The 14004-nt window shown below is 37.5% G+C and overlaps 2 protein-coding genes across 8 annotated transcripts in view; both read left to right on the forward strand.

Annotated features, from left to right (window-relative positions):
- Positions 1-14004, forward strand: part of LOC126867311 (serine/threonine-protein phosphatase 2B catalytic subunit 3-like) — a 236378-nt gene that overhangs the window by 75455 nt on the left and 146919 nt on the right. For all 7 annotated transcript variants that reach the window (XM_050621681.1, XM_050621680.1, XM_050621678.1 and 4 more), the window contains exon 2: positions 10708-10911. In XM_050621681.1, the coding sequence (XP_050477638.1) occupies positions 10708-10911 (204 nt within the window). The remainder of the gene's footprint in view (positions 1-10707; positions 10912-14004) is intronic.
- Positions 291-4394, forward strand: LOC126867352 (uncharacterized). Its single transcript, XM_050621785.1, has 2 exons — positions 291-2247; positions 3415-4394. The coding sequence occupies exons 1-2, from the start codon at positions 1839-1841 to the stop codon at positions 3468-3470; spliced, it is 465 nt and encodes a 154-aa protein (XP_050477742.1). The 5' UTR covers positions 291-1838; the 3' UTR covers positions 3471-4394.

A 14004-nucleotide genomic window follows, 5' to 3' on the forward strand; every position in this document is an offset into this window, starting at 1 on the left:
TATTCTTGCACAGGAATAATTCCGAATTTTAATACGCAAAGTAGGAGGAAAGTTAGTTGAAATTTTGAAGGCGAACCTTCTTAATGGGCTACAAATTCAGAACGTTATTCTTGCAACTTCATTGCAAAAGTAGAAACAAATGATCTCGCTGTCAGTAACTTCGTTCGTTTCACAGTCCTTTAAATGGAAAATGAATCTTCTTCTCGGATTAAAGATCGACAGCGTTATTCGACCAGTTGATTTCTGAACGTACTATCCTCGATAATTGAGATTACCGATATTTGATCGCACTTTGACTCACGCGCGATCGATTAATAGGCAGCTTTTCACAAATTGAAATTTAATATCGTCTACAGGACTTTATGGAAATTCGACACGCTCTGCAACCCACGAGAAAACGGTTCTACTGCGCCGGAAACTTCCTTTGAAAGAGATGAAACGATTCTTTAAAGTTTCGAACGATTCTTATTCATGAGGTACAACGCGGAACATAGTTCTCGAAAACAGTAGCGAAATAGTGTTGCAACGTTTCTAGTCTGTTCAAGCGTATAGGCGGTGCGCTGTATTTTGCCTTCGAATTTTATATAATTCTTTCTGGCCAGAAACAGAGGCTGCCGAGCCTCTCGAGACGATACTATTCGGTATCTCTCGCGAGGATCTTGGGACAAATAAAAAGTTGGCCAGCTTTAAGCAAGCGGTTTCGTCCGGTCTGAGCGAATTTTCTTCAGGACCAAAAGATATCCCCCCTCTGCCTCCGGGTGATTTGTGTTACTTGAAATTTTGGTCAACCGGATACGTTGGTGTCTTTGTTTTAATCAGGTTGGTACTTAATGACTTGATTTAAACTAGAAAAACTAACCTACAATTTATCACTGAATATATTTTAACACGTTAACTGTATTTTTTTGGAAATTTCTATAATCATGAAATAAAAAATTAATGAAGACAAATTAGTTTTAGTTAGATAGATTTTAATCCTTGACGCGATTCAGATTAGATTTCTGGAGAACAAGTAATCCTTAGAAAATTAATTAACAGCGAACTTTTATGAACACTGGAACGTTTGTATTATATATAAGAAAGAAGTTCGACGAAAAGATAAAAATTGATAAGGGATTCGGATAAAAATTGGGCAATTTGCGTTGTAAAGGAAGAAGCTTGGTGCAAAAAAGAAAAATATTTTATTTCTGTTAGTGATTTAGTTAGTACAGCATTAGTTCAGGATTGATACTGGAAATTATCTACTATTTATTCATAGCATTTTATTTTTAATTCTATTGATCTAAATATAGCATATTTAGTTCTGAATTGTAGCTACATAACATGATCGATGATATCTCAAGCTAAAATTAATTTTAACTAATTTTGTAATTGCAACTGTCTTACTTAAATGTACCTCGGTATCAGACAAGCAGCCAAACCAGTTTATTACGTACGTATTTCCAGTGAATTTGGTAATGGAAAAGAAGCAGCATAATACAAATCGTAAAGGTAATTCGATATTAAAGACAAGAAGCGATAGCAGTTTATCATAGAAGTGAAAGAGCTAGCCAATCGCAGATAACCAAACTATCCAATTACAATCCAACTCGTCTGTCTACACCAATTAACCACGAGTTGCCATACACGCCACAACCAACCACGAACCAACGCAAACCACTGTGCTCGACCAATTAACTCACCGTTTCAATACGCAACAACTTCACTGTACCGTCGTTATTTTATCTACGTTGCAAACGACGAATCTTCCAACATCTTCGAACTCGACCGAACCAAAAGCGAAAGTTACGCTTCTCTTATTCGTGTTGATGTTTGTATGGTGAAAGTTGCACCGCGTCATGTCATCGGACGACGTTTGCTACGATTCTTCATCGTTGTTGAAGAAAAAGACTGAAACGGAGAATGGAGAAGAAGAGGAACAAGCAGAGGGGAAGGACAATTGTCGAAAACCGTGGAGAACGTTGGACGCCCCTTCGGTCGATCACGACGATAACTTATACGTAGCTGTTCGTCAGAGCTTGCACAAGGTTAATCGAGTTTCAGAAAATTCCTTGTCCCCGCTAAGAAACGCTGAAACTGGGAATAGAAGTGGAGTGTCGCAGGAGTCCAGCATGGGAAGATTTTCCACCATAAAGGCGTACTTTGATATGGGCCAGGAGGAGGGGTCAAGGTACACATGCAGGACCACCATAATGGGCAAGCTGAAGAGGATGCTGGAGTTGAGAAAACGAGAAGCGAGTTCCATGGGTTGTTTGACACAATTTCTTTTTAATTTTGTTCTCGTTTGTATAATAATTTCATTTGGTCTGCGAGAGTTTGAGTGCCACGTGTTCAGATCGGTATATTGTATTGTATGGTATTGTATGGTATTGTGTGCTATTGTAATTAATACGATACATTGTGGACAACAATGCGTTGTGAATAGATGCTTGAAATGTGTTTGGTTGTCATTTTAATGGAAAATTGGAACTGCAAGTGTGTTCGACTTGATAGAATTTCTTCTTAATTTTGTTTTTATTTCAATGATAGGTTTATCTAATTTGCGAAGGTTTGAATGTTACATGGTCAGGTTGTTATATAGGGTGGTGAAGGAATGTACTTTGTGAAGGACGTTTGAAACGTATTTGATTGTCATCTTAATTGAAAATTGCAAGAACGAGCGTTTGACTTGATAGAATTTCTTTTTAATTTTTCTTTTGTTTGAATAATAAGTTTATCTAGTTTATGAGAGTTTGAATGTTACGTGATCAAAGTGATACATGGTATGAAAGAGATATGTATAATAGATGTAGGTTTTGTGGTTGATATAATACAATGTGGGCAATGGTGCATTGTGAATAGATGTTTGAAATGAATTTCGTTGTCATTTCAATTGCAAATTGGCGTAGCAAGTGTTGATCGTTGTGTAGCAAGGTTTGCCTTTGAAGTGGTGTAGGTTTATGTGTTATGGATAATGCGTTACAGAAGAACATAATATCGCAAGATTATTTGATTATTTCGTTTAATCGAATATTCTGATTGTTGCATATTAATAATAATATTGACATAGAAATGAAATTAGGGATATAGGTTTTAAAGTTAGATTCATGCATTTTGTATATATATACAAAAGATTTGAAAGAAATGGACATGTAAATTCTCAGGGTAGATTTATGATACTACGATGATACCTTTAACATTCTGTTTTCATTCTTTTTGCGATCTGAAGTTCTTCGGTAAACTTCATCACTGTTTCCCTTTCTTCGTTGCTACCAGCTTATCTAGAATATACTATCATAACCGTGAGCTGCATTTTTATCTTCAGTTATAGAGCTTTCGAGACGACTAAATTATAAGACAAATATTTCCACGACCCTTGAACCTTCTACTTTTTCAAACAAAGTAAGAGAACAAAAATGTATCTTCGCTTCGCAGAATCGACGATGAACGGTTTGAAGAAAGACGTAAACGGCAATATAATATCAGACTAGAAGAGAAGTACGAAGGGACTTGAAAGCTACTGCCGTTCTATGATCAGCGGAAGGAAATCATCGAAGAGGAAACAAACTGTTCAAGAATCTACCGCTGTTTTATCGGATAATCCCCGCAAACGTGGGACGCGAGCAAAATTATATTTTAATTCCATCTTTTGGTTGTTTCGTCGGGAAACGATATCGTGAAACCTGGAAATACGAAGCAACACGAGCTCATTTTTCAGTATACGGTTAAAACTATTTGCGGGGTTCAGACGAAAGATCTTATAGGTATATCATACATACTTTAATTTGAGAAAACTAAAGTTATTTTGTCTAAAGTTATCAGGATATAAGGATTATTATTTACACTATAGTAGGTATATTTATTCGAGTTTTTGTTTTCTCAGCAGAAACATGTATTCTTCTTTGTTTTGCTTAAAGTAACAGTGAATCGTTTTATTATTTTTCATTAGTTGTTTTTAAGTTATAACAAAAGTACGCTGAAGAGAAATATTAGGAAAAAGAATTTCTGGTATTTCTAGCGTTAAATTCTTAAATGTAATAAAGACATGTTATCATACGTATTCATAAATATTTGGGAATCTATAGCAAAGTTGCCCAAATAAATACTCGATATTGTGTATTTAAATTTATATGCCGGTTTTAGAAAAATATTCGCGCTTGTGCCATTTTCTCATCGATTGGTCGGACATTGGTCAACGGTTGTCTATTGAAGATTTATTTACACGTTGCGATTGTCCGCCAATTCACAACTAGCTCGATAATAAAGTTGTCACGATGAAGTTAACGAGGTACGGTGATGGAATGAAAATTAAGTAAGTTTTTCTGAGAAAGATCTTGGCAATGGAAAATGTTGAATGATAAAGATGATTTATGACATTGTGTATGATTTTAATAAATTTTCTGCGACTTCCCTAATTCTGGCTCCTTCATTCTGGAAAACCTGGCTCGTTTAATGAGATGGATATATCTGGTTCAATGTTGTTTCAATATAGTTAAACTCTTCCTGAGAAAGAATATATATGTAGTTGTAAAAATACTTGGTTTGGTTCCAAACAATTTTTTGTTTCTACTTCGATCAAGTGACATTATATATGATAATATGTGACAAATAGATATTTACAAATCTTCCTTTATATAATTTATAGACTGCTTTTTTTTAAAAAAAAGAGAGAAGATAACCTTCTAGAAGGTTTTTACTATAAACGTATCTGTGACATTTGTTAGGCTAAATCGTTACGAGAGCCGAATAAGTTTCTTTTGAAAATACTTAAAACAATCAAAGAATCGCATTCTTCAATGACGTTGAAGAAATGATCAACTGAAATATTAACAACCATTTTACATCTGGAAAAAATATCGGCGAACTTTGTCAAATAAATTAACAGCAATAAGGATCAACGATCGTCTTACAGCACAAAGAAACTAGCTATCCGTCAACGAGTAAATACACAACGAATAATAAAAAAAGTCGAAAACATAATCTTTTGTAACCAATCGACGTTGATTAAAACTCTTCGTTCGGAGCAAGGTAAACGTCAACCAACAAAATTAAAGGAACAGCGGCAACGTTCTCCAATCAATTAACAGCGACAAGGAAAAGAAATTTCCATTGGCCGATCGGAACACCAATTCAAATCGGACTCCAACGTTGATGTAAATGTTCTCCCAACCCATTTTAACCGTCTTAACTGAAATCGACAACCGTTCTTTCCCAACACTTTTCACTGTTTAGTACTATTTCGTATTATCAACGTGGCTGATCTTTCTATCGGTTCTAGAATTCGTTCGTTCGCGACGTGCCTTAGATGTAAGTGACTGGTTTCGTATGCGCATCGTCGTGTATTGTCGCTGAGACTGTACTTGCAAAAGAAACAAAGGAGTTTTGTTGTCTCAGCGTGCGCGTAGAAACCGTTAACGATTGGTTCGTACAAGGTCCGTGATACTCTTCAACCGAATTTCGTCCGACCTTTCTGTCAATAGACGGATCATTTTCACTTTGCGAGACGAATAATAGGCAACAAATAATAAATAATTCCACGGAGTAATACATACGAGGGTCTGTATTTAAGACTAGAGATTTATTATTGTTATTTAAGACGTCTAAAAGGAAAGAACGTAATGGAACAGTAATAGAAATATTAACAAATAACAGAGGCTATTCAAATAATATATGATTATTAATATATAAATAATAGATAATTATCGATATTATATAATAATAATAATAATATAATAAAATAATAATAATAGTAATCAATCAAAATAAAAGAAGAAACAATCGAACAACCAAGACTCAAGATGTCTGAAGAAAAACGTAGCGAGACCACCTACCGTTTGCTCGAGGATTCCTCCGACTCACCGGATTTGTCTCCATCCGACAGATACGACACTCCAAACCCGACGCCTTCGAAATTTCATACAGATTCGAGTCCCACCATGAATAGTCTGATAGAAAGGTTGAGGCAGTTGCGAGTGAAGACGCCCGTGGAACCCAGGGTACCCTTTCCTACTCCTGTTAAACTATCTCCCACTGAGTCTTCCGAGCCGTCTTCGAGCAAAGACACCAAGCTACCAATCTGTAGTGGGCCTGATCTGGTGAAAATGTTAGAAATGCATATCAATACGCGTTTATCGATTTCTGAAGAACGATGCAGTCCAGTTCGCGGCAGCTACAGTATCGACAACGAAACGTTGAAGATGATGTTAGCCAAAGAACATGAACGTCGTCAGATGGAAAATTGGGAATTAGACAGGGAGAAATTAAATGAAGGGAAGAGCGAAACGATCTTGAGTCCGCTTTTAGGTCGCCGTTTGAAGAAGAATCGAAAGTTCTTCGTGGATGTCCCACCTCTGGAAGAAATTGATTCACCGCAGTCAAGTGTGGACAGCTCTCTCCTGGTTGAAACTGGTTCACCTGTGTTAATGGAGTGTCACCCGGAATGTGAGCCAATTCGTCAGGACGATGAACTGGCGTTCTTGTCACATAGCTTGCACAACATCTCTGGAGCGTTTTCTGAATTATTGTCGTTGAATAGAGATAGTATGGGATGCGAAGCTAGTGACAAAGAGAGTAGCGCGAAGTTGGAAACGAATGTATTGATAGAAGAAGGGAAATTTAAGGAGCTTATAGACATTTACTTGGGAGATTGCGTGAGCTACGAGCAGAAAGAGATGGTGTTCGATAGCTATATGAGTAGCATTAATTTGAACAAATCTGAAGATTTTACCGAATTTACCGAAGCGTACAGAAAGGACGATCTTGTTAGTAAGTTTTTGGCTAGGGTTTCTTTGGAGGATTTGCCTGAGGATCGAAGAGAAGCGAATTGGAAGGTTAAAATGGTCGAAGAGAAGACCGTGGATCAGAATTTGTCCAAAGAAGAAGGAAGCATCGTGTCTCAAGACGGAACGTGTAAGAACGAAGATATTGTATCTCCTAATAGAGACATTTTTTTGAAAAAAAGTTGCTCCGAATCCGATATTTCAAACAGTCCTAAAACCAACGATGACGTTATATCCGAAGAGTATATCAAAAGATTGGATAGATCTCAATCGATGACGGACGAGTTAACACGCGCCGGGTCCTACTCAGAGCTATCAATGAATTTTGATATGCAGATCGAAGAGAGGGTTACTGACACTTTCAAATTGATAGATTCTTTTGATACAACTGGTGATCACGAAAGCTCTGATGACCCCATAGATTTTTTGATAGCTCCTGAACAGAAATCGTCTGGCTCGGTTGATTCTTTGACGAGTTCAAAAGAAGATATAAGTGATGATCAAAGAGATTCGAAATCATATGCTAGTGACAAGTGTACCGAAGATTCGAATAAAAGCAGCGAAGATAATGTTGCGAGCATTTATTATTCAGTCAGCTCTCGTGGGAGCTTTGGTTTAAACGAACTTCCCAATGAAGTAGACAATATAAAGGATTCTTCTATTGATTCGAGGGAACGAGAATCGTCGACAGACACGAGTCATAAAGATTGTGGTCCATTGCCTGACGCAGAAGATGAAGTTTTCGAAAATTTTGGCTTGGTCGATACTTTTAAGAGGGAGGCCTGTTTCCAATCGTTTCTGAGAAGAGTGATGAAGAGAGAATGGATACATTCGATCAGAAAATTGAGGAATTCGTCAGAGAAAATAATGGATGCTGAAGATGATAGGAAAAAATCGGAGAAAGCGAAGAAGGAAGATACGTCGTCTTCGTCGATGCAGAAATATGACGGCAGTGATCTAAAATCGACGAAATATTACGAAACGGAAGAATGTCTGAAAATAAAATTTAAGAAGAGGGAGCCTAAGATATTGGAAGAGAGAAATCCAGGTAATCTGTGTTGTGTCAATTTATTTTAGAAAAAGATGAAGAAATTTAGTCTCGTCGCGTTGTATAAAATTTAGTAATTGTCGGAAAATGTACAATTGCAGACGTGTCGTTTGACGTCGGAAATTTGTATATAAGATTTTTATTTGAAATTTATATTGCGAATCGTAGAATTAGAAATTGACATGAAAGAAATTGGTATACAACTGGAAATTGTTGAGATTAGAATCAAAGCGCAGAGAAATTGGAGAATTTACGAATTCATATTAAGTCCTCGGAAATTGCAGCATACGGAGTTGCATGAGTCCTGTGCCGGTACGAAGCGAGTTAATTGTGGTAACAAATTCTTCATTTATTTAGGTGGCTTCTATCGACAGAATAATCCAATTAGTTGAACAAACATTGGACAGACTGCGAATGTTTTAAGTAATCTAATCCAAAGGTTTAACACGTCGAAGATACAGAGTTACCAATATACTTTCTAAAAATGACAAATAATAAATTTCTTAGAAAATACTAATTATAAATCAAACATCAAACTTTTAAAATCCTAATCATGATACAAAGCGTAATATTTGAAATCAAACTTCTTCCTTCGTTTCAATCCTAACACTTTGCAATTTTTTGCCTCGTTATCTTCTCAAAATTACCTTCTGCGGATATATATATATAAAACGCAGCACGAAGTTTATCAAAGCAGCAGGTCAGAGTATTCATTATAAATTCTCGATGGTGTCACGAGGCTCGTAAAGACAGAACGAATAGCTGCATCGATTTATCTCCGTAAAACGCATGCGATGCTATCGATAGAAAAACGGGATTATGGTTGGCGTGCGATCCAACGTACCACCGCCGTTTCTCTTTCTTCGTCGACCGGCAAACAGCAATTTACAATGGCCGGCGATAAGCCAACTAACCTATAAATCATCCACGAAGAAAGAGAGGCCGCGAACAAAATATATGCGAAGCATTAATTGGAAAGATAACAGGTTGATTATACCAGATAACGTTTGTTACTGCCTCGGTCAATATTTGCCAATAGTTAATTACCACGAATAGCACACTGTCGTTCATAAGCATGCGGCCACTCCGCAGAACTTCTAATAACAATGTGTGAATTTTATGTGTTACGTTCCATTAGCGATGAATTAGTAATTGGGAATGATATTTATTATTTTCTTATTTTTGTTACTATTATTATCGGATATATAACTCTTTAACGTACAATTCGGTTACAAGTCGTTCATGGATGACAGTGCTCTATTAATTAATATTATATTATACCAAGAAAAGTATAGTGAGAAGAGAAAAATCTACCGAGTCACAAAATTTATCGGCGTTTGTTGTTACGCGATTAACACAGTTAAATTGACGGAAGATCGTACGATGAGCTTCCTTTAACAGTTGTTGAAGTGATGACCACTTTTAAGAAAACTCGACGTCTGGTCTTTTTAGTTTTCTCACGCACTGAAGCCATCGACAGCGTATAGACAATAGACTAGGACGAAGGCAGACCATAGACAGTAGACAGGCGACGATGGCTTCGGGGTTTTCAGTTATAGGGTAACACTGCCAGCGTGCGGATCTGGACCAGCTTAAATTATATTCCTACTTGTACTTACACTTCTGTATTAAAATATATTTTCTACTTCACAATTTATCTACGCGTTCCTCTCTTCATACATCTAATAACCTCAACAGCAGTAAACTACGATCTCGTCTGAATGACGCTGACGTATTTTACTTGAAAAAAGACACTGTGTCAGCGCACACGATAGTGACATGTGTGGAATCAATAGATTGTACGTTGAGAATGTATATTAAAGAAACATGTCAGTAATGTGTTTTATTAGTTGAAGATTACAGAGGAGAACACGAGAGGTCACACTTTTTATTCGATCTTATTTTAGTTGTCGTAAAATTAATTAAATTATTAAGAACGTCTTATGAATGATAACAGTTTGGTTTGTCCGTAATTTTGTCATTAAACTAAACTCTCGCAGAGTGCAAACACGAGCGACAGTGCAGCTGACTGATATAAGCGCAATACAAGTTTAACGTGCAATAGAAAATAATAGGAGAGAGATCGAATCAGCGTGGATTTTAGCTTGGTAATCCGTACGAAATGTTCGTTCGAGAGATACTAGGAGATTACCCGTGTGCTTTTTTCCGGAAACTGTGTCAGATGCGTGGTCACGATAAGCTGGTATAATTTCTGGAATGGATACCGGCCGAGCTGCTTCGACTTCGCGATACGAACGTGAGTCCTTCGCTGATCTCGGGATTCGGGATTTCGCTACGTTTCAGCTTGTTTCAGGGATATACGTGTGTATGTATATATACATATGCGTGTTTCGATCGTTTATTCTAAGGGGAAAGATCGACGATTTGGAAAATTAGCTGGCGATAACGGTCGTATCGATACAGAATATCGTTGAATTTTTTAAAATTTTTATAACTATGGGTTCGAGAGATTTGGCAGACATGATTTTTAATAATTTTTTAAGATATTTTTTAAGATGAATTAAATATGCACGAACAATTGTACATCGATTTCTTGCCTTCAATCTCTAACTGAAAATTAGAAGTTGCAGAGAATCGATGAACAAGGTTTTTACGAATTGTTTAAAACATCGAACAACTTGTCGCTACTTTCTCGATGAGTTCATAGAAATGGTAATTTTTCAGTGTTTATATTCCATTTCATCTTATACATGTAGTTTCTTCTTACCTCAATGAGCAAGAATGATTCTCGTAACTGGGAGGAAATAAAACAATGTACCAAGTTAACAAAATATCGTCTTATAACTAGAGGAAATAAAACCACGTACTGAATTAACAACATTAACCACGTTAACAGTAAGCATTCATGTCCTAACAAGAATTTATTGATTTTATTAACAGATGTGCCCTTTCCGCCGTCGCAAAAATTGACAGTGGCTGATGTGTTCGACCCGCGAACGGATCGGCCACGGCCGGAAGTCCTCAAGCAACACTTTATCCTGGAAGGTAGAATCGACGAGGCAGCGGCTCTTCGTATAGTCAACGATGGAGCAGCCCTTCTTCGCTCAGAGAAGACTATGATCGATATTGAAGCTCCAGTTACCGGTGAGTCCTCTTCATCTTTTTCTTTCAGAACATTTTTACATCGCTCTCCATCCCGCAACGTCAATTTCAATCCCCCATGAAACGTGTATCGATCAAATCTACTTCGCCAAACCAATCCAAAAAAAAAGAAAGCAAAGAAGGAAAAAAAGAAAAGAAAGAGAATAGCAACTCTGGAGAACCTTTCGAAGAATCGAGTCGCAGGAAAGGACGCGTTATATGGCGGCACGTTAGAGGGAAAAACATGAAAGGCACTTGACACAGTTACGCGCGGCGAGAAAGACCACCGATTCCACGGCTTCGATATGCGTTTACATGAGAACGATCGCGACATCGTGAACGAAGCGAAGTATCGACTTCGTGCTACCATCTTGTCCTTCATATGTGTATACAGAGTGTCGCGAAATATGTAGAGGATATTTGAGCCTTTCGAAAACCAAACAGATTAATTCTTCTTTTTATGAATTTCTTAATTTCGTTATACAGACTGTCCCAAGTTTGAACGATCGAACTTCGCCAACATGTTGTACGATGAGTAGAAATAAGGGAAAGACGTGTACGAATATACGTGTGCTTTAGTAACACACGTTATCATGTTGAACACAAAATCGATTTATTTTTCCATTTCAAAGTACCGTCCACCGTTTCGAACTGAAGCTTAACGTCGTACGAACAGATTGAGCTTATCGCTCTCCGAATTTCATGTTTATCTTGCTTTAGTTCAATGAACGCGCTATTAATCCTTTTTATTAGTTTTTCCCAAGAACCAGTTTTTGTACGATACACAGTTCACTTTTTCTGTTCCCCGCAGATAAAAGTCTAACGGTGTCGGATCTCGTGATCTCGCGGATCAAATCGTCTTTCACGATAACGTTCGTCCCTCGCCCTTAGGTTTTACATTTTTGTCTTTTAGAAGCCTTTATAAAACGTTTACGGATCTGTGTTCGTACAAAATCTGTCTCTTGTTTCCACTTATGGAATATATTGGCGAAATTTGATGGTTTTTGACCCTTATCCGCCCCTCGGTTTCGCATTTCAATCTGTACATATCCCTCGTTATTAATTTGACAGTGGTAAAAAATCAATGAGACGAAGAGGTGAGTAGTTCATTTTGTAAATTCTCTTATCGAGTATAAAAATTCGCATTCTTTACAAGGAATAAATCTGTGAGATGACCGTAAAGTTGTTTTACACTTGTCACAGCATGTGCTGCGAACATTTACATTCTTCTTCCCTCAAGTTTATGCTAACTTTCAAGGTTATAGATGACTATATATATCCTGGAAGGGTGGTACATGGAGAGCATAATTGTCGTGTAATAGCAAAATTATAGCTGCCAAAGGGCTTGATAAAACGTCAAAGTTATATAGGTCAAATTGATACCCAACAACGTTTTCGTAACAAATATCATTTACAGGTCTAAAGGTATTTTTTGTCCATAAAAATAACAAATATATCCTATTCGTGTGAAAAGAATAAAAGTCAAAAAGATCCAGAAAAATGTTTGTACAAATGAACGAGTGTAATAGAATCTTTCACTGAGAAAATATGTCAGATTGACACAAGGGGCAGAGTAAAGGTTAAACTTGGAACACCCTGTATAAATACGCGATGAACGTTCAATTCTTAAGGAGCAAATAACTTATTTCCGTAAGACAGCCCATCGCAAGATGATGACATACTTAATGGTATTTGTAAATAAAGAACAGTGTTTGTACCATTATTGCTTTTTCGTGGCGCACTAATATTTTGTCACACCCTGTATATACGTAGAACGGACAAGTTAGTGCCGCGTGCGACGGATGCACGGTTGAGCGGTTCGTTTCGTCTGATCCAATAAGGGTAGCCTGATCGATTCCGCTCGTGTGAACCGGCCTTAAACCCTCGACAAGATAGAAAAGCGAGGCCTCGAAGCGTCGATGCCTGCCTGCTGACGCGTTTCTCTGTTTTAACGCGACGTCGAGCCTCTCTCTTTACTTTGCCTCTTCTCGTCCTGCCTTTCTTCCCTCTTCTTCCTCTTTTTTTTTTTTTCGTCTCTGTCTGGCTGCTGCTGATACTTGGATCGAGTATCGCACCACTGCAATTGAACGTTGCAGATTCAGATTGGTGGCTGAGTTTACACGAAATGGCGAGATTCTTGAAACGGTGCGCGTGGAACTGGGAATTTTGGAAATTGGCGCCAGTGGAATTGCAATTTCTGGAGATGCGCGCGTATAGAATTACGTTTTGAAAATCGGAGCACGTAGAAATGCGATTTTAGAAATTGGCTCGTATGAAATCGAGAGTTTCCGAGACTAAAGCGTACGGAATTGGGAATTCTGCAAACTGGTATCCATGGAAATCCAAATTTAAAGATTGAAGCGTATAGAATCGCAAGGTTTTTTTTAAATTCTCAACAAATTGCCAATATTGGAATTCGCCAGGCTTGGAAATGCGAATTTCTACGTTTTCGCCTGTCGGTTTTTCGTATTAATTGCAAGAAAATTAACCGAATCAAGACGATTAAGATCTCCTTTGAGTCGTTCAAAATTAAAAATACAACAACGAGGAATAAACTGGTAAAAAAGGGTAATTTAGAGGGAAGAAAAATATGCAAACAAAATGTCCAAGCTCAGATATAAAGCAACGAGGGTAAAACTCACAGTAAACACGGGAATCGGGATTTTTCCAGTAAATATGTATGCCTCTTTGAGCTATATCCCTCGTTAATTAGTTCCAGTTTGCCATAATCTATTAGTTTTGCAGCGGGTAAAAAGCATAATCCTTCAACATCTTGCACATTATCCTCTTTCTTCTTTCTTACAACTTCCTCTTCAATTTCGACTTCAACCTTTTTTAACTTTTTATTTTCTTCTACCTCATCTCTCTGATTTCACGCGTTCCCCCCCCCCCCCCCTTTTACCTTCATTCTCCGGCTCTTTCCTTTAATTTTGTCTCAAAAACTTCTCTCTGTTCGCTTACTGAACTCGTTTTCTTTTGTATTTTCTCCGAGTAGTCATTTCTCTCTTTTTCGCGAAATCAGCACCAGTCAACGGACCGAATCTTCCCCGTTCTTCTTTTCTTGAGTTTCTCCTCTCGCCAGTCAACCATTCTTCT

This window comes from Bombus huntii, chromosome 7, assembly GCF_024542735.1.
Source record: "Bombus huntii isolate Logan2020A chromosome 7, iyBomHunt1.1, whole genome shotgun sequence".
In the NCBI taxonomy this organism is placed as follows: domain Eukaryota; kingdom Metazoa; phylum Arthropoda; class Insecta; order Hymenoptera; family Apidae; genus Bombus; species Bombus huntii.

What these genes read in the sequence shown, in the direction of transcription:
- LOC126867352 (XM_050621785.1), top strand. Translation starts at nt 1,839, where the DNA reads ATGTCATCGGACGACGTTTGCTACGATTCTTCATCGTTGTTGAAGAAA. An exon ending in ACGAGAAGCGAGTTCCATGG is followed by an intron (nt 2,248 to 3,414) that starts GTTGTTTGACAC and finishes TTCGCTTCGCAG; the next exon opens with AATCGACGATGAACGGTTTG.